Here is a 19,991-nt window from a genome sequence, read left to right on the forward strand (position 1 = left end):
ATTCTGCGCGCGGCTGGTTCTGTGGGAGAGGGTGGTCTTTGAGGGAGGGGGTTTCTGTTTTTTTTTTTTTTTTTTTGACTTGCACCCTTTTTTTTTTTTCTCGATTACCGGTATGATCGATGCGATTACCGGTACAGACGGGACGGCTTCTTTGAAGAAAGGGGGATGGATATATATATATATATATATATATATTTTTTTTTTTTTCCTGGTGTTGATCGCGATGGCTTTGGATTCTGATGGTGATAGTGATCGATCGATCGATAGATAGTTAGATGTTTCCTATCGGATGATGCGATGATGGATGTTTTCGGGAGAGAGGGGTACGCGTAGAGGTTTAATTAAACTGTTCGTAGAGAGATTTTCTTGCGGTTGTGGTAGTGATTGCTCTGTCTGGTATGAGAGAATTGCTAGTATGTATTGCTAGTATGTACGAAGAATCTGCATTCGCTTCTGGTCCGCCGCGATCGCTGAGGCCGACTTTTCCTTTTTTTTTTTTTTTTTTTTTTTTTTTTTTTTGAGACGGGAAGACGACGGAAAGGATGTAAGGAAGGCGGCCTACTTAAGCGAGCCGGTGATTACTATACCTAGGTACGTACCGGTATTGTCACCAACGCCACTACCACCACCACCACCACCCGCGGACACGACGTACCTATCTGTCAGCGGGAAGGTCCAGCGCCCGAATCGTGAGTTACGAGATGAAATGTCTCGCTGTAGCAAATACTTATCTATCCATCCATTCATCCATCCATCCAATTATCCTACCGGTACCCCTTCCTTCCATCCTTCCTTCTTGCCATCCTTCCTTCCTTCCTTCCAAGCGTGTAATTATAATATAAATTGCGGTTCTGCGTGTTACAATTAACCAGCTCTCCCTTTCTGTTTGTTTGTCTGTTTGTTTGTTTATCTGGCTGGCTTCCTGGCTGGCTAGCTGTTGTTACGGGTAGATAGATCCGTACGTACCGCATATACTTAATTAAGTAAAAAAGGAAAGAAGGAAGTATATAAGTGTTTCTGTTTCTGTTTCTGCTTGCTGCTTGCTGGAGGACAAGTCACGCGCAGAAGCAGCAAGCAGCAAAGGTGTAAATACTAGAATAAGTTCTAAGCCGAGGAAGGCGGAAAAGAGAGGCGCACTTTGATTCATTCTTTTCACACCTGTCTGAGGAATGCGTGCGTCAGGAGCAACTTTTGTTTTGATTTCACGAGTAGTACCTTGAGTGGTAGCGTATACGAGATGAGATTGTTTATGTGCGATCTATAAGACCCTTTTTTTTTTTTAAGCTAGCTAGCTAGCGATATCCTCACTGCATTTTAAATGTATCAGGTCGCCACAGGTGAAGGCATCCTTACACTCTGAGCTCGCGTCCGTCAAGCAAGGTCTTCGAAGCAAAGTTCTCTCAGCACACAAAGAAAAAGAAAATCTATTTTCTCTTTCTTATTTATTTCAATGGTTATCATTTGATAAGTGTTATTTATGTATACCGTTACCGTCCCCGCCTTGCAACAGCCAAGTCAGTCAACTCTTCCAAATTTCAATCTACGCTAACCGACCGACGATTAGAGCTACAGCAAGTTATCTATTTACGTAGTACTTTGGTCCAGCTCGCGAGCAGATAGGTAGGGTCGCCGGTTACTTGCATCTGGCCGTAGCGTGCAACTGGGGAAAGTGCAGTGAAGGTTTTCTTTGACCTAGCGGTGTAACCTGGCTTGCATCTGCGCGCAGTGAGTGATCCAGACAGGGGCTCTACAGAGTAATATACTTAGTTGAGAATAGAGTAGATGCATAGCATAAGAGCTGAAAATCGGCCCCCTTAGCTTCCCCTCCCCCCTTCCCGGCCACCCTTTTTCGAAATGCTTTGCTTTTACGGATAGCCTTTCCCCCTCCTTCCCCCTCCCCCACAAAAAAAAAAAAAAAGGATTCGCGGGGTTAACTCTAAACATCAACTAAGTGAAAACCCAGACGTTCTACTTACTGTATGCCTACATTCTGCTTTAGATAACTCTAGTAGATGATAAGATAGGATTAAACCGTCGTTCGGCCACGAGACTATTCGTATTGGTTAAAATGATTTAGAATTTCCATATCTCTCTTGAAGATTGTGACTGTAAAAAGCGGAAGCTCTCAAATAGACAAGTTTTGATGGGGCCTTTGACGATAGGACTTCTTCACGTTCTAGTCTTGTAGTTCTCCCCTCCTCATGGCTGGCTGTTTGTAGCGGGGTTCAACTTTCGTACTACTTTCTTGTCCGTCACACACTACTATCCTCCTCCTTCCCTCCTACCAGCACAGGTGCTTTTCGCAGCTCATCCTCCCGATCCAACTCCACGCCCCCAGCACTAGTCATCATCATCTTCTTCCTCTCACTCCTCGCCGCCCGCCGCTTCGCATCCACCTTCTCTCTCCACGCAGCGCCCCACCAAACAGCCGCATAAGTCGCCAGGCTACTCCCCACCAAGAAGGCCGCGCTGACAGTCGAGAACCAGCCGACGCCAACGCGCTCGACGGCCGGTAGGACGGTCGCGCTGCCCAGCGCCGCGAACAGGTAGCGGAGCATGTAGTTCCCCGCCATGACCTCGGCGCTGTGGCTCTGCATCACGTCCAGGCAGTAGGTGTTCAGGCTGGGGAAGCAGAAGAGCTGGGCGACGCCCTGGCAGAACATCGTGACGACAGGGAGGGCGATGCCGCCGAAGCGCTGCTCGATCGACCAGCCGTAGATCAGCATGCTGGCTGGGATGGCGATTCCCATGAATGGGAGGGCGGAGCGGAGTCGGTCTTCGGGGACGCGTTCACCGCCGCGGATAGACTGCCATTTGATGGTGACGTGGTCGGCGTATCTACCACCGAAGAACGTGCCTAGAACTGTAGGATACCCGGGACTTAGCATTTGCCTGGGCGGTAAAGTGACGGGGGCGGGGGATAGATTGGATGGGACATTCCGGAATAGGACCAGTCAATCTCTCAGTTTACGTACTGTATCCGCAGCCGGGCGCAAGGTAGAACAATCCAGACTCGATGGGCGTGGTGAGGTCAAAACGAGGATTGAGGATGTACCTTATGGGTGTTAATAGAGAATACATGTTGAAGACCAGAGAGCTACTGGCCAGAGCGACCATGATCAAGTTCGGGTATTTGTACAGCCCCAGCACTCGCCATGGGTTCAACATGCCGCACAAGATCCTTGCTTTGGCCCTCAAGGAGAGACCGACGAGGTCGTCGGCTTTCATGTGATGTGCTGTTTCGGGGAGCAGGACGTAGGCGCCGACGAGCGCTACGCCTGCGAGAGCGGTTTGCAGGCAGAAGATTACGCGCCAGGATCTGAAAGTCACGATGATGCCACCGATGAAAGGGCCGAAGGCTGGACCGATGAGGGTGCCGGAGAGGAACCAACCCATGGCTGTCGCCCGCTCTGTGGGCCGGTAGATGTCCCCTATGCATGAGGCGCCGACGTTGAGGAAAGAGGTGCCTTCGAAAGCTGTGAGAATGCGGAATGCAAAGTAGGCGGGAAGATTGGGCGCGAGGGCTGTGCCCAGGGAGCAGCCACAGAACAGTGCTGCTGTTACAAGACAGATCTGAAGAAGTGTGAGTTTGGTTGTTTGGTGTGGAGTGGAGAGTATTAGATCGTGGGTGTGGGGTTTGTAAAGAGATTTTATGAATACCCATCGTCGACCGTACACTTGGCTAAGTGGTCCCCAGAAACAGGGTGAAACTCCCATGAAAAGCATGTAGAGAGCATTGCTCAGGTTGATTATTGTTCCGGTGCTATTGTATGTTGAGGCTACCTCTGGAATAGCCGCCAGAATGGTAGTTGAAGATATCGGAGCGAGGAAAGAGCAGAATGACAAAAGTGCTACTATAACGAGCTTCCGTGATGGCGACAATCGATCGTATACTTCATCGGGAATCTCGACAAATGAGGAGTAGTGCTGTATAGGAATATCGTGGGTAGAGATATTGGTCCGCACTTGATCGAGGTCTGGGCGCTCTTCGGTAGTGCTGGCCGAGTGTATGGAATCTGCGTTGCTGTGATGGAAACTGGAGACAGGCTGCTGAGCCATGTGCTCATGGTGGGCTGGAGCCATGATGGCCGAGAAAGATCAATTTAGATCAGAATAGTACAAGAATATCAAGATCATAACATAAAAGACTGAGAAAGTGGTGGTGACCAATGAGTCCTCACTCTAGATCTGTAAGAGACGGTCAAAGCCAATCTTCGCTGAAGAAAAAAATACAACAAACACCACTCGGCAAGAAACTTAGAAATAAGGTCGACATGCGACGAGAGCCAAATTGAAAATATACAAGGAGCAATGAGTCAAGTACGTCGAGAGCTCGTGGTTGACGCCCGAAACCGAAAACCGGACATTTATCAAGGTGATCATTCCTCCACGGCCGAAGTCCTGCTAGGATTAGGATAAGACAAATCTTCGGAGAGCCGTACAGAGGAGACCATACGTGCTTAAGTATTGCAGATCTCGAGTCCTTGGACATCTTGATTTGCTGGATCATTGATTGAGCTCGGCGCAAATCTGGAGAGCCGGTCGACGGATGACGTTCGCCAGAAAAGCAGGCTTGCTGGCACCAGATGTTGACGGAAGCATACATCCGAGGTTGTTTGCCACACTCTTTCCGAGTAGACAATCGTGAGAAGGAGTGAGTCAAGCGAGGAAGGTGTCCTCGCGGTGTGTGGTGGTGAAATGAGCCTGTCGACAACACTCGAAACGCCATGTCGGGTTCCTGTGTAAGAAAAACGGCAGTGAAGTTTCGATGCATGAAACTGTCAATACAACGAGCCGTGTTTCGCTCGAATCGCAGGACACTTGATGATTGCTGGTGCATGGCTTGCTCTTCAGCACTTGAGAGACGAGAAAGCACCCATAGGCCCCATTTTGGTGCAAGCTCTGCTGGTCCTCCGGAGACGATGAATATTCTGCTTCTGATGAGATGGCCCAGCAGGTCTCGTGGTGGGGATACAAGTCAAAAACTATCCCTTTGTATTGATCGAGTCAATCACACATGTGTTGCAGTCTACAGAGTGCCTTGCCGAGAATGACATGTTTTCCGAGGAAGTGACAGAATGAAAATAATCCATAAAATTGCTTCCTTCGAGCCCTGATACTCATAACATAAATTCATGCTGCTGGACGATGGAAAACTCAACAAATGGGAGATGTTGAGCTCAGCTTTGCGAACAGATAGCGTTTAGACGAGCTTACTCCACGAGAAGTCATCCGAAAGTTATCTTCTGTTTCGTCAAATCCCTGAAAATTTCATCCAGGACTTTTCGCTTCTTTTTCGTCATCTCATCGTTGTTTTCATAACTTCGTTCCAGTTCCTCTTCTTCGTCCAGTTCATCATCTTCCCGACTTCGAGGCAGCCAAGCACGGATCTGTCCATCTGTGTGGGCAGAGTAAATGCCACCTGCTTGGCCTCTGAAGACCAGTCCTGTGATCCTGCTTTTGACGTTTCTCTCTCCTGTCCTCGACCTAACGGCTGCTATATTTGGACCTGGAACACGGCAACGCTTAGAAAGGCGGCCCTCATGTAACTCGAACATGAGAAGTTCCTTTTCATTTGGATAGAAAAGGACTTCTTTCCTGGGCTCAGTGGATCCAGTAGGGCTCACAACCAACGGAAGATTCGAGAGATGACCATTCTTCAGCGTTGGCCCAAAACTTGCAAGTGTGTTGGCTCCTGTAGCTGCATCCCAGACTCTAACGCGATTGTCATGACCGGCTGAGATGATATAAGAGCCATCGCCTGTCCAAGTGAGACCATTTACAGCGGCGGAATGGGATTTGCCGGATTCTCTGGATCGATCGCCTCCTCCCATCCCGTCAGTATCAGTGATACCCGTCGAGTCCTCCATGTCCAATACACCTAACGCCCCTGAGCTCTTGCGAATGTCCCATAGACGGACGGTCCCATCTATACCTGCGCTGGCTAGAACATGTTCAATAGTCGGACTCCACGAGAGAGATAGCAAAGCCCCGTGATGCCCAGCCAGCGAATGAATACTTGAGCCGGAACGAAGATCAACAAGCCTGACAGCTGGATGCTGGGTTGCACAGGCAACGAGCAGGTGGTTTGCTATGGGAGAAAGCGCATGGTTGTAAACGATAGAATTCAGGTCGAACTGTGCGCTTACAGAAAGTGTGTCTGTTGCGTACAGCTTCAAGTGGTGATCATACGAAGTAGAAAGGAACGCCCCAGAGTCAAAAGGATAAAAGCTTAGCTGAGTGATGCCAAATTTGTGGGTTAAAGAAGTTCTGTAACGAATTCAGCATTCCTCTTTCCGTACATAGATATCCATTTTCTTACCTAGGAACGGTTTGGAAGGGCTTGAATGTGTGGTTTGACCACGGTACATGCTCATCAAGGTTCCAAAGTTTTATGCTGGAGTCCGAACCTCCTGAAATAAGACTGGATCTGTTAGCATGACTTCAGCGCGGAACGTGGCTCTCGTACAGTCGGTTCTCAACATCTATTGCCAGAGCGTTGACTCCAGACTGATGGGCCCATATCTTATTAGACCCAGCTACCTCTTCAGGCTGAAGAGACACTAGCCGAGAGCCATCACCTTGGGCACCTTGAACAGATGCTATCTCCTTTTCGCCACCATTAAATTTCAGTCTCGGGGCAAGTTGGATGGATTGGATCAGTTGCGAGGTTTGTATACGGGCAAATCCCCGAGGACTGAGATTGCCCTAGGAGAGTCAGTGATCAAATTTGCCTTGTCAGAAGGACAAGTCTGATCCCCCATTACCTACCGTTGATCTGTCAAACAGCAACTGATTCATACATTTAACTGTTACTTATTGTAGTGGTGAGTGATGCTTGGAGGCCGGTGAGGTTGAGTAAGCTCGAGGCTAGGAGCCTTGAGACCGAGGCGCCGAAGTCAATAACGTTAATTGTCGGATTCGCCTCCCCCACACACCCCACACCACCACCAACCCCACGACGATTACGGGACATTTTGATTATCCCTCCCCCAAACCAACAAACAACCAACAAATCATGACTTCGGAGGCCGCCTCAAAACGCCAATTTCTGCATCCGCGGATTTTGCCTGAAGATCCGATGATTGACGAGAAACTACCACGGTTTCGGCATCCTACTGTCTACGATGCAGTTGCAGGTATCCCCCAAATCCCACGCCCTCGGCGCGCCGTGCCTTGGTTGACACTTTGCAGGCAGGATATCAGTCGCCGGATTCATTCCCAAGCACAAGGTAGTTGCCTCGACACGCGATACCGTCTCATCCTCTGCCAGCGCGATCTCCCCAGAGGCAGTCTTGTTTCGAAGCAGAAATGCCCCTACAAGATATGCCGAGTCCGACATATACTTCGCGAATGAAAGACAGTCCGTTACGGACCTGCCAGAATCGGACATTCTTAAGGCCTTACATTGCTATACATCTGATTTCTACTCACGAGCTGCCGGGGATGGGGGCAGTGGTGACTGGAAGAGTCTGGATGAGACGGCTCTCATAGCTCTAGGGATTATCATGGAAGAAGCATCGCTTTCGAGCCTGGGCGAAACGGGTGATCTTACCTTCACAGAAGGAGAAGAAGTGATCGACCTTCCACAAGTAAACGATGGAGAGCAGCGAGCAACATCCAAGGAGAGACCTTCCAAGAAACGGCGAGTCGAGGCCGCAAGCTGAAAAACTAAGAGCTGCAATTCAGCTACTATTCAAGGGTTCTACAAGTGGAAGCTTGCACCCATAGCAGGTTGACGTAATCCGGGGGCGGCAGAGATGCGCCCAGGTCTGGACAATTCCCAGATTTCTTTTCAACAAGGCTGCCAGCGAGCCATGCTTGATCTAAGACATTTTCATCTATCGGACCGTCCTGCATAATCGCCTGGGGATGAGGGGGGACAAGGGGGAAGAGGGAAGGGCCGCCCAGGCGATGATGGAACCACAAATATCAGATGAAAACATACTACTCGAGTCGAATAATCGAAAAAGAAAACATTGGCAATTTAGCCAGTCAAATATTTCTTGCAGTATGAACATCCTGGACCTGGGCAGCTCTTGGGATTCAGTCAAATTACGTAGTACTACTGTACAAAATCAGGCTCACAACCCGGATAGTGGTGCAAGCCGATGCAGCTTCCAAAAGAAAAACCTCAAATTAGCGTGCGCTTCATCCTGGATTCAGCGGCAGCGAATGACCCTTGCGATGCTTCACCATGGACACCTGGATACGTCAAAGCAGCCATGTTTTGAGCAGCGAGGCCGCTGGTAAATGTACTGACCATAGTTTTTTCTCCTTTTCTTTTTCGAAGCGCGTTGTAGCCGACATGAAGAAGAAATGCCCGATCTTGAAACCGTTATCGAGGTCGCTGACCGCTCGTCGACAGCTCATATTTCCCAAGACGCGAGAAATCTACTGCGGATCCAAGGATCCCAGCACGCCATTAAGACCCACTGCTACAAAGTACTGATGGCTCACTTTCTGATCTGCATCTGCAACTTCAAACCAGTGGGGATCTGTGAGCGTCCTGAAGGCTGATCAATGCATTTTTGCATTTACGGAGTTCATTTGTACACTTGCCCCCCACGTACTACTAGATACGAGAAGGTGAAAAAGCCAAACGCAAAGCCCTCTGAGTTTACGGCACGGAGCGATCCATAGTTTACTGAAGATTCCGTCCGTACTTTGAGATTCTACTCGCTACTCGTCGGGGCGGCGCGTGTGGGGGTCGCGAGTCCGACGATTGTACTCCATACTTAACGGAGTCTCAGCCTTGTCTTCATCTGGGCAGTGGGCGGCGGGATGCAAATCTACCGTTAGCCCTTAACCAGATTTGGCACTCTCGTGGATTGTTAAGCCAATCGTGGGACGATCGTTGAACGATCTAATCCCAAGAGACCGACGTGCGTTTTGGACAGGTGTGTGAAACGAGAGCATTCGCTCTCCAAGATCCGTTTAGTAGTAATAATGGCTAATCGTCCGACAGCCGCGAAGAGCAAAGTCGTGAACAGTGTTTCGTTTTCGGTAGAAGAACTTCTACGGACCGCCCGTCTCCTCTCACTCGAACTCTTCAGCCAGCGGTGAACGACGAGTTGTAATTTGTGGGTCGCCAGTTTAAGAAACAAGGAAGTCTCCGGGCAGAGGGCATGGTCCAGGATCAATAGTGGCGGCTAATGGCCAGTGGGATTGCTTGTACGGAACAGACAGTGTGTGGCAAGTCCGTATAGAAATCCTTCTAGCCCCGTTGCATTGGAACCTGATTTCGTATACAGAGGAAGGAGATTGCAAGACAGCGAATCTATGGCTAACGATTTGTGCATTGAGAGTAATAAGCTGAGCAAGACGAGGTTTGGTGGCTCTTGAGTCTTTTGGTCACCCGTAACCCGAGAGTGCGCATTGAGCGATTTCTACGTACTTCTACTACTAGTAGTTCGTATAAGCCAGGATTCATCCACGTGCCGTGCCGGCGGTGAAAGAACCTAGTAGTAAGTGAGGACCTGGCACTATTCGCAGCGGATTGATTGGGAGTTGGGACAAGGGATGTGGCGGTCTAGACGGTCCAGACGGTGCAGACGGTCCAGGCGGTCCAGGCGGTCCAGAACGCAAGGCTCGCGGCTGTCAGGCCACTGATCTTGATTATCGCCATCAGATGAAGATACTCTAGTGCGAAGACTTAAGAGGAAGCATGGAACACACCCTAGACGTTAGAGTACGAGCCGCGATAGATGATGGCTCGCTTGGGCCTCGGTGTTTTTGTCCTCGAACTCCATTTCTTTTTCTATTGCGGCGTCGACTTATTACGTAGTACGTGTGTGGAACTGGTAATAGCCTCACCTCTCCATCCATCTCTCGAGTCGGCAGGTCGAACAAGCAAATCATCATTTCCACTGCAGGCTGGCCTCATTTGCATAGCTTCGTTCTAATCCTCTTCGCGTCTTATGCCGAGCTGAGAACGAATTCCGGCAAATACAGTTTGTTCGGTTGTCCAGGGCCGTGGACACTATTGAAACCCGTGCCCTTGGTCACGGAGCCACTAGTGTAAAGAGTAATACAGTTAGTATTAGTCAATTTCAGCTTTCAAGGCGCTTGCTTGCTTGCTTGGTGTTGTTCATGTTGCTATTGTTGTGGTTGTTGTTGTTGTGGTTGTTGTTGTTGTTGATGCGTTGAATGGTACTGCTCTATCATGGCCTCCATAGCGGTGGGTGAGTCGGTGGAGCATCATGTCACTACGGCTGCGGAGCAACGTCGATAGAGCGAAGAATACTTCTTTGTTGTACGTATCTACTACCTACTTACGTAGTACCTACCGCTATGGTACACTGTTACAAGTACTATCTACTCTACCTACCTAGCCTAGAACTAAGTGAGCAATCTCTTGTCGAGTCAAATCCAAACCTTCAACGGCTGCCAGCCTCCAGGAAAGAATAGACTTCTCGATAAGCCGCGTGTGATACGATCGAGTCCCACCCAATGCCGCCGTACGGGAAAGTCAATTAATTACTTATTTGAAGTGGAAAGTATTTAGGGACGGGGTACAGAGTATAATTAATGGTCGAATGTGGCAAAGGAAGCGAGCGAATAGGATGAGGTCAAAGTAGATACTACTACTATTCTACCGAGTACAGTACCTACTACGTACATACTTCATCCTACTTTTCTACCTTTACCCGTACCTAATTATACCCAAAAACCAATTACGCCAATTACGCCAACCAACCCTGCCCACCTTTTGAAGCTCGAGGCCAAGGACGAGGAGGCTATTGTCGGTTAACCCTATTGTCGACTCGTCGATCCTGCTGAGTCGTGACCCTGGCCTCCACCGCCGTTCGTCCCCCGTGACACCGTGCGGCCGTGTGCAGTCCGTAGAGTACAGAGCAGCGCAGTGCAGTGCAGTGCAGTGCAGTGCAGCGCAGTGCATTATCGCCCCTCGCCCTCTCCGATCGATCCATCTGTCCATCTATCCATCTATCCATCCATCCAGCCATCCATCCTCTCTACACCTTTCGAATGGTCCAAATGCCAGCGGATCGCGACGTCCACCCATTCATCCATTCATCTGCCGCTACTCATCCCTACAGGACTAACGGAATACGGAGTATCCCTACATGCCGAGCATTTTTATTACTAGGTAGGTATTATCCTATGATCCAATGATCCAATGATCCTCGAGTGCCCAGCGCCAGCCGTCCGTAGGTACTAGGTACTACGTACCTAGGTACTCGGAGTCTTACTTCGTAAGTAGCAGACTTAGCAGCCGGGGCTATCAGGCCTCCCATCCGCCCATCTCCCGTCAACACCATTCAACCCAACCCGCCTTTCATATCTCAACTCGACTTGACTCGCCTTGACTCGATTCGACTCGACTCGACTCAACTCAACTCGACTCGAATCGACTCGACTTTACTCTATCTACTCTACCCTACTCTACCAGTTCTTGAGGCAAACAGCTGCATCGCTTCGCTTCGCTTCACTTCACTCCACTTCGCATCGCAAGGCGCCGTCGCAGATCCGGGTCGTGTCCTAGCTTTGCGGATACAGTATATTCTTCTCAAGCTTCCTGGCCCCAACTTCTGGGAAACCAAATCTCTGTTGCTCGTGCGCCACCGCTGCCCCTGCCACCTGGTCCTCCTCCCCTCCCCCCTCCCCCCCCCGTCTTACTAGATATTGCTTGCGTCTTTAGGAGCTAAAAGCTAATCGGCCTTTCCGTCCTAGACATTACAATTTGCGATACCTGGTAGACGAATAGTCGCGGGGAATCTCTTCTGATACACCTGACCTGACTTTACCCTACCTACCACCTAACTCGTGCTACCCCCCTCCCTCCCTCCCCTCCGATCCGCTCCCCCCCTCCCCCTCCTCCCGATGAGACCCTCTGTGCTATCTGGCAACCTGTAAGAAGCCGGCGCTCTACTGCTGCCGTCCATGGCCTCTGCTGCCGTGACCGCATCAGAGTCTTCGCTATGATGGACATTCCACCCGAGAAGCGTCCCCGTCTTTCCGCGCCGAATTCTGGACAATGGCACAACTCGCCCGAGGCCTCTCGACAGCTTCCTCCTCCTCCCCCTTCTAATGGGCCTCCTTACCAACCACATTCAAACCAACCTCCGAATCCTTTCTCGCGGCCACCAGAACCACATCCGTTAGATCTTCGTCGACCCTCGGAACAGCAGCAGCAGCAGCAGCAGCAGCAGCAACAGCAACAGTACGACCATCAAGACTCTCGTCGACCTGGCTCTGGCCCTTCGCATGGATACCAAAACGGCCCTCCTCCTCATCCGCCGCCGTATGCAGGCCATAGAGACCCAATGGTGAAGAGAGATCCCTCAGACGAACCTCCACAGCAATACAGACCGCCGTCAACGGGGGCGGATCATAATGTAAACCCGTCGCCTCATCACGACGGGCATGTGCGGCCGCCATACGTCGCGCCTTATGATCCCGCCAGAAACCAGCAATACCCCCCACAGCCTTACCCCCAGCCGATACAGAGTCCAATGTCGGCGACGGAGCCATATCATCCTTCGTACGGAACGCCGGGTCTTCCTCCTCCACAGCCGGGGCCGCCACGCGAGAACCATTACTCTACAGTCTCATATCCACTGAGTACCCCCGCCAGGCAAGATAGCAATAATGTGAGGAAGAAGGCGCAGAGAGCTGCGCAAGCATGCGATAGTTGCCGGACTCTGAAGGCCAAGTGCGACGAGGGGCGACCGTCTTGCTCCACCTGTAAGGAAAAGCAACAAGAGTGTCGCTATCGGGACCCGCCACCCAAACAGTATGTTCGATGGCAAGCGCCCCCCCTTTGCGGTTGAGTACTAATGGCAATAGGCAAGACAAGGGGCTTGCCGACATTATGGAGTTTCTCATATCCAGGGAGAGGAGGATTGACGATAGATTTGAAGCTTTGACAGCCGAAAACCGAAGAATCACAGAGCAATTGCGCATCATTGCAGGTGGTCAGGGTCGCGAATTGATGCGGTTTAAAGAGGAAAATGAGGACCACCTTGCCCCGCCACCGAACCCGGTAGTATATTCTCAACCATCTCTGTCAGTGGGCAGGCAGATGTTGCCAGAATCACCATATGCATCCACTCCGAGCCAGCCCATGGCTATGGGAAGATTCGTCGACCACCATGAGGGCCAGGTAGATGAGGTTTCAGAAGAAGAGGAGGATACCGGTCCCCCAGGACCAGCTAAACCCCCATCCATTCCTGTGAACCATACGACCGGCGCGGCTGGCCTGCTGGGTGTGCCCGCGATCAAAGTTCTGTGCGCTGATGTTTTCAACCCGAAAGGGAGGATACGAAGCGAGAAGTACCCCATCTTGCAGGAAGAGAAGAGAGGTCTGCTACGCCTCTTTGGCCGGGGCGAGGGGTATGAGCATGCACCAGGCTATGATCGGGAACAACTGGTAGACCACGATGGTACACCCGGCGACTCGCATTCAGATATATCATCTCCAGCTGGCGAGGAATGGGGGCAGTCGGGCGGATTTACTCCTCCGCCTGGTCAGGCGGAGAAGATCAGAGGGAATATCGGCGCCGACGGCATGCCAGATTTGAGCAAGGAAAAGGTCTATGAGCTAGTGCAGAGCTACCTGGTGAACATGAACATCTTGCATCCCATACTCATACCTTCGAAGCTGCACCAGCTTGTCGAGAAGTTTTTGAGATCGATTCCGGACAGTCATGCCAGACCAAAACAAGTTTCCAGCCTCGTCGCGGGCCACACGAGTCATCCGGGAGCTGGTTTCGTGGGAAGCTACAAGAATCCAGAGAGCCCGGGCAACAAGCGGAAGCGATCACCAGTTTCGGTAGAATACACCTCCGAGCTTCCCCCGAGGCAAGATTTCAAACCAGGCCATCCGTTTCGCACCATCGGCTCTGCGATTGTTCTGCTGGTCATGGCACTGGGGGCAATTTGCAAGCACAAAGAGAAGATCCCCGATGTCTGGCAGTCTGATCGGGAGTCGAATGACTTCTTCGGCAGCTCTCCCATTACCCGAAACGGCCACCCACCTTCCCCCCTGCAAAACTCCCCTTCCGTGGCGAATGGAATGGGCTTCGGAGCCGGATCTCCTCCCGATGGCGAGCGAAATTCGTCTCGGAGTCGGAGAAGCTCTGTCGACGGGCATTATCCAGCCCGTGGATTTGCTTCCAAGGCAAGAAATATCGATGTCATTCCAGGCCTGGCGTATCATGCGCTTGCGACTGACGTCATTGGCAATCAACTTGGCGGCAATAGTCTGCAGCACGTACATGCCAATCTACTTGCTGGCTTGTATCATGGACAACTTGCGAGGGTCATGGAGAGCCATGGATACATCGCTAATGCGTGTCGCGCTCTTCAAGTCATTCTTCGGCCGTAAGCTCACGCCGACTCACTACATCTTCATGAAAGCTTACCGTGTGCAGGAAACTTGAACGTCTAAAAAGATACAAGATAGATAACGTTATCATCTTGAGTAAAGACAATCCGATTGTTATCGCATTCTGGACGTGCCTGCAGCTGGAGAGGTACGGTTCCGCAGTGTCTGGTTCTTGAGCAGGACTGACCTGAACTCTAGTGATATCGTCGCCGAACTTCCTTGTCCCCATTCTGGTATCCTAACCTTTGAAGACGACATGCCACCTCCGAACATGTCAGCCATGACGCAAGAAGACGATTTCGACGAGAATGTATTGAGGCACTATATGAAGCAGATAATGTTACGGAAGCATCTTAACCATATACACAGCATGTTTTACAAACCAGACAATGGCAAGCCCCCCCCTTCGAACAGAGTCTCTATGCATGTGATCTCCATACTAACGACACCAGCTGGAAGCAACTCTCTCTCACCGACGGTCAAGAGCCATAAAGTTCACCACCCGACGATCGAGGCCAATATGCAGGGGTTGGACGAATATGTACAAGCGGACAACAAGAACTGGGCTTACGAGGTAGACGAGCCGGCAAAGGACATCCTGACCGCTCGGCTCAGAGCCAAGTACTTTGGCGCGAAGGTCATCACTTACCGACATTACGTTCTGAAGTTTCTGGAGCGGTCCTCAGGCACGTCCGGCATGCAGGCCGGGGAGTTCTTCGCCAATGTGCAGGCGCCTGTCGTCAACCCGAAGGCATCGCGCATCGAAGAGGTCGACCCAAAGGCTGTGAAATATGCGGAAGCTGGGATCAAGGCCCTCATCCAGAGCACAACAGCATTTTACGGTTTGGGAGATCCGACAAAGGAGAGACTTATCGTTACCAATGTCTGGGGAACCGCACACGCGTAGGTTCCTTCTTGTAACTCCCGGGCGAATCATGCTAACAGGCCTTTCAAGCCAATGGGGAAATATGGTGACTCTCCATGCCGCTTACATGGACGTCTTTCTCAGGCCGATGGTCCTCAAACACGCCAATGAAAACTACCTGCGCATGCTTACCGAGAAGACCATTGGCTTCCTTCGCTTGAACTCGACTCCGTCTTCGGCATTGCACTCCGATATCAAGATTCTCATGTCTATTGCCTCAAAAACCGGCCTGCTGGGGCCCTCGGGATCCCAAGGACCAGGTACCAACTCCAGCTTCTCCAGCGTGAACACAGGGGAGACCATGATGAGCGGGTACTAGACATCTGCACAACGCCTCAAAATTCCGTGAGAAGCTAGCGTACCCGATGGGGGAAGCACTCGCCTCACGCATCGGAGTTTTGGTGCAACTGCAACGACACGTACATATTGCATTTTGGGGGCAAGCTGCTGGGCTGGGCAAGTTCAGCGGGGTGGCTTCATCTTGTCAGCATTTCAGCGACGGCGCATTTTCCGATGCCACTTCTGGCCTCGCATTCTGTCTTCTTGTATTCTGCTTTCTTCACTTCGATATTGTTTTTTATTTTCCCACTCAACCTCCAGCAATGGTTTCTCATCTGGCAGCATGGTATGGGTGGGCACATTATTACAAGGCAGCTGAGTGAGCACAAGCGAGTAAAGTATCCACGCGTGGGACATACATCTACAGTACTTTGGCATATTTCATTGGTCCATGTTTCATTGTTCTGCAGGTTGCACGCGCATCCAGTTGTTCCTGGAGGCGGTTGGGTCGGCTCTTTGATTTATTTATATCCCATTCTGCGACTTTTCATGGCGAGAGTGTCGGATAGGGAGAGGTATTGACTGTACACGAGAACGAGAGAAATGCAAACGACACACCACATACCCACGCAGCGGCTTATACAAATTCCTCCCATCCCATCATGTAGATGCGTTTTCGGGCTTGGCTACCTGCTGCTTACTCTCGCCTTGCAAATTCATCTCGGCAATGAGCCTCCCCCCCCCCTCCCCCTCCTCTCGAATGCAGCAATGCAGGGAAGCAAACAAGCAAGCAAGCGAGCCAAGCTCTGCGTGGTCCACTAGCAACGGGCCTCACCACCAACAAATAAATATTACTCCCCAACAGTCCCCCTGGTTCAAAGCGCCAACTAAATCCCCTTCGTTGTGTATGTATATATGTGTGTGTGTAGGTAAGATGCAATCGTGACACCGAATACTACTACTACTATTACTATTGCTACTACTACTACTGTTGGATCGCCAGTAGCGAACGTTCTCATGCCCTAGCGTGCAGCGCACGTAGCTCCTCGCCATTGCAAAACTGCCGGTCAAAACGGCATCTGATTTCTGTCTGTCCCCCCCGGCTCAGGGGAGTCGATTCCCTCCATACGATCAGAAGGAATCACGCGCACTAGCTATATGATAGATGGTATTTACATGGAAGTTGGGGGGGGGGGGGGGGGGGGGGGGGAGACACGGCCCCTGAGGGAGGATACCGGTATGCCACGCTAAGCGAGGCATACTCACTCACTCGCGTAAGCGAGCTGGCCCCAACCAAAAGCTGGGTCGATATATTTGATGTGCCGACTACTACTACTTACTACTACTACTATTACTTACTGCCACTACGACTACTCATACATACGCCCTGCGCTGCTCGCTCGCGCTCGGTAAGTTTGGTCATTTATGCTGTCATTTTTTTATTATTATTTTTTTTTTTTTATTTTTTTTTCATTTGGACGGCGGCGGCGGCAGCGGGCATCGGTCCCCTTGCCGTGTAACGTGTAAGGTATAAGTAAGTAAGTAAGTAAGTAAGTAAGTAGGTAGGTAAGTAGGGCCTTCCATGCGTGCTGCCGCTCCGCTCGTTGGCTCTGGCGAGTTTTTAGGAGGTGCTTGTCACCCCCTCCCCTCACCCTTCCCCTGCCACTAAAAGAAGGGATTCATGGGATTTGTAATCTCGGTGTCGGTCTGTCTGGATAGGGAGATATGTGTGTGAAAGAGTGGGAGGAAGGGGGGAGGGGGGCGGGAGAAAGATGTCTATTCGAGATACCGTGCACAAGCAGAGCTGCGGCTATTTTGGCTTGATTTGTCGGAAGGGGGCTTGGATTTAGCTAGGAGGGGATGAACAGGTTGACGAGGAGAACAGGTTGAAGAGATGAACAGATTGACAGTACCAATACAAAGTAGAATATATCTTGATACGGCCATCGTGTGCGCCACGCCAATCATCTATCTATATCCCTAAGCAGGATAAAAGCGCGCAGAACCATATCACTCTATCTAACTCGGCCTCGGCCAGCAGTAAGCCCTGCTTCAAACACCCTGCTCCATCCTCTCCTCCCACTCCTCGTCCACAACCCCAATGACCTGGCCTGCCTCTTCCGCCCCTCCGGCCTTCCCCACACTTCCAGGGCCCTCCCACCCCGTAGCAGCCTGCACGAGAACCATAGCCAGCGCCAGCCCCGCGCCAGCCACGAACAGGTTCCTCAGAGCCCCGACGTAGCCCGCAACGGCAACCCTCTGATCCAAGCCCGTCAATGCCTGTACCAAAGCCGGGCTACCGAGCAGCCGTCTCACCAGGTCCTCTTTGCCTTCCAGCCCGCCGTGCTCCGCAAAGCCAGTCTCCAGTTTGAATTTGAGAACGCGGACGAAGAGACCGCCGCCGATGGCGGAGCCGAAAGAGCCGGCAAAGCCGCGGAAGGTGGTGATGAGTGAGGTGGAGATGAAGTGCGTGGAGGGTGGGGTCAGGTGCAGGAGGTGTGCGAGAGTGTAGTTGAGAGCTGCACCGGTACAGAGGCCGTTCGCAAAGACGTTGAGGACAAAGAGCGCAGTCGGAGTGCCCGGGTTGGTGATCTGAGAGAGGGTTGCGAGAGTGCATGAGAAAAGGAGATAGGAGACGAGGCTTGGCCTTTTTACTCGTTAGCGAGGTCGACAAAGTGGGGCGATGAAAGGGGTACTTACAGCCAGAAGCTGCCAGCTCGTCTTATGTGCAGCCCACCGGCACAGATCCCGCCGATGGCAAATCCTAGGTTAGTAGGAATGAGAATGGATCCAGCGGATGCAGGAGACCAGCCTCGTACGGCGATGGCATAGGCTGGGGTGTAGAATAAGACCATCCAGCGGGCGGCCATGATGCCAAGCTGGGCAACGCACGAAAGGAGTGCGCCACGAGACTTGAGAACCGTCACGGGGATAATGGGCTCTGAAACTAGGTACAATTCAAAGAGGACAAATGCAACGAGTAGAAGAACGGAAGCGGCTATGGGGGTCCAGACAATGACTGGCGAGGATAGACCGTAGAGGAAGAGGCAAAGTGTGGTAGTCTAGATTCCCTATCAGCGTACAGCGGTGCTACCCAAGTCTTGAGAGCTTACAAGAGTTGTTGCACCGAGATAGTCAACCTGGCCAAGTTTTCGAGATGTTGATACCTCCTCATCTTCTTGATGCCCAGAAGTGAAAGTACCCGGGATACTGAAGTATATCCCAGTGCCAAAGGCAATCGCAAGGGGGCTTTGGATCCAGAATAGAAACCTCTGTGCATTGTCAGTACAGCAGGCTTAACAATCAGGCCTAGCTATTGTGAACTTGCCCAGCCAGCAACAGGAAGTAAAGCACCAGCAATCACGGCTCCAAAAGACACACCGGTGGTGAAGCCAGTATTGACCAATCCGATGAACAGACCTCGTTTCTTCTTCCCCGAGAGTTCCAGCACCAGAATGTAAGAAGTGGTCATGATTCCCGCACTAGCGATGCCTTGGATGGCTCTACCGAGGAGGAAAACGAGTAACGTGTGGGCTTGGGACGTGACCATGTCACCAACCGCGAAGAGAATTGAGGCCGCGAACACACAGTTCCTAGGGGAAAATATCTCGGCCAGCTTTGCAGCGAGAGGGGAGCAGCTCGACATGGCAATCTAGTTGGCGTGAGTTTTATGCTGGAACGCGAACTGGAAGGTAGCTTACGAGATAGGTAGATGTGAACCAGCTGGCTTCAGCAAAAGCATCTAGATCTTCGGCAATTCTCGATTGGGTTGTCGTGATGCCAGACATATTCGAAGCTGCAAACCACTTGTCAGCACAGCTCAAACACCAATTCAACTACCAACAATGGGCTTACCTTGCAAGAAAATCAACCCCCACAGGCTGAACATGATCAACACAGCGCGTAGCCTCCCAACATGCTGGTTTGCCTTGTCAGAATCCTCGAGCTCTTCCTCACTCGCCCTCCGCTGAGCCTCTGTCACGGTTTCTGAACTGCCATCGTCTCTATCCGGGCTCCTGGTCTGCTCGCCCAGCAAAGGAGAGTTCTCCCCTAGACTCCCAGTCGCCCTCACCTGGCTTCGAACCGCCATATTATGGTATCACGTGGTTCGAAAAACGCCACTCTCGTACCCGATGTACCCGATGTGATTGCGTCAGTTCAAGCGCCCAATTCGTCCCAGTTCAGGCTTTCTTCCTGAATTTCTTACGCTCCCATCAGATGTTCAAAGGTGGTAAACCGATTCTCCGTGATATGAGAAGTACTGATGAAAAGAGATGGTGATGCACGTTGAGGTCTCGGAGTCGGTAACATTCATCTGTAGGTCCGGGCGGCGACATTCTTGCTCGTCCGACCTGGCGGAGCCCGTAGGTACCTGGGTATGTAAGACAAAGCCCCGGATGTACCTGCGCTTCGACCCTGCCAGAAGAAGTTAAGCTT

General features: G+C 51.3%; 6 protein-coding genes across 6 annotated transcripts; 3 read left to right on the forward strand and 3 right to left on the reverse strand.

Moving 5' to 3' along the window:
• Window positions 1-2,252: 2,252 nt before the first annotated feature.
• Window positions 2,253-4,083, reverse strand: L3040_001284 (uncharacterized protein; the record flags this gene model as incomplete). The annotated part of the gene is made up of 3 exons (XM_007292840.2): window positions 2,253-2,863; window positions 2,976-3,573; window positions 3,661-4,083. The coding sequence occupies 3 exons, from the start codon at window positions 4,081-4,083 to the stop codon at window positions 2,253-2,255; spliced, it is 1,632 nt and encodes a 543-aa protein (XP_007292902.2).
• Window positions 4,084-5,228: 1,145 nt separating this feature from the next.
• L3040_001285 (uncharacterized protein) lies at window positions 5,229-6,801 on the reverse strand (the record flags this gene model as incomplete). Its single annotated transcript, XM_007292841.1, has 4 exons — window positions 5,229-6,270; window positions 6,323-6,424; window positions 6,470-6,708; window positions 6,772-6,801. The coding sequence occupies 4 exons, from the start codon at window positions 6,799-6,801 to the stop codon at window positions 5,229-5,231; spliced, it is 1,413 nt and encodes a 470-aa protein (XP_007292903.1).
• Window positions 6,802-7,018: 217 nt separating this feature from the next.
• Window positions 7,019-7,667, forward strand: L3040_001286 (uncharacterized protein; the record flags this gene model as incomplete). Its single annotated transcript, XM_007292842.1, has 2 exons — window positions 7,019-7,139; window positions 7,195-7,667. The coding sequence occupies 2 exons, from the start codon at window positions 7,019-7,021 to the stop codon at window positions 7,665-7,667; spliced, it is 594 nt and encodes a 197-aa protein (XP_007292904.1).
• Window positions 7,668-8,197: 530 nt separating this feature from the next.
• L3040_001287 (uncharacterized protein) lies at window positions 8,198-9,345 on the forward strand (the record flags this gene model as incomplete). Its single annotated transcript, XM_066156693.1, has 6 exons — window positions 8,198-8,249; window positions 8,369-8,500; window positions 8,840-8,900; window positions 8,969-9,076; window positions 9,164-9,199; window positions 9,255-9,345. The coding sequence occupies 6 exons, from the start codon at window positions 8,198-8,200 to the stop codon at window positions 9,343-9,345; spliced, it is 480 nt and encodes a 159-aa protein (XP_066012721.1).
• A 2,597-nt stretch (window positions 9,346-11,942) lies between these two features.
• On the forward strand, window positions 11,943-15,594 carry L3040_001288 (uncharacterized protein; the record flags this gene model as incomplete). The annotated part of the gene is made up of 6 exons (XM_066156694.1): window positions 11,943-12,757; window positions 12,811-14,346; window positions 14,397-14,498; window positions 14,549-14,742; window positions 14,803-15,253; window positions 15,306-15,594. The coding sequence occupies 6 exons, from the start codon at window positions 11,943-11,945 to the stop codon at window positions 15,592-15,594; spliced, it is 3,387 nt and encodes a 1,128-aa protein (XP_066012722.1).
• A 2,012-nt stretch (window positions 15,595-17,606) lies between these two features.
• On the reverse strand, window positions 17,607-19,644 carry L3040_001289 (uncharacterized protein; the record flags this gene model as incomplete). The annotated part of the gene is made up of 6 exons (XM_066156695.1): window positions 17,607-18,201; window positions 18,255-18,616; window positions 18,668-18,826; window positions 18,883-19,206; window positions 19,256-19,350; window positions 19,410-19,644. 6 exons carry the CDS (start codon window positions 19,642-19,644, stop codon window positions 17,607-17,609), a joined length of 1,770 nt encoding a protein of 589 aa, XP_066012723.1.
• Between the last annotated feature and the right edge of the window lie 347 nt (window positions 19,645-19,991).

Source organism: Drepanopeziza brunnea (genome assembly GCF_022702325.1).
Source record: "Drepanopeziza brunnea f. sp. 'multigermtubi' strain 214-2 chromosome Unknown ctg2, whole genome shotgun sequence".
Lineage (NCBI taxonomy): Eukaryota > Fungi > Ascomycota > Leotiomycetes > Helotiales > Drepanopezizaceae > Drepanopeziza > Drepanopeziza brunnea.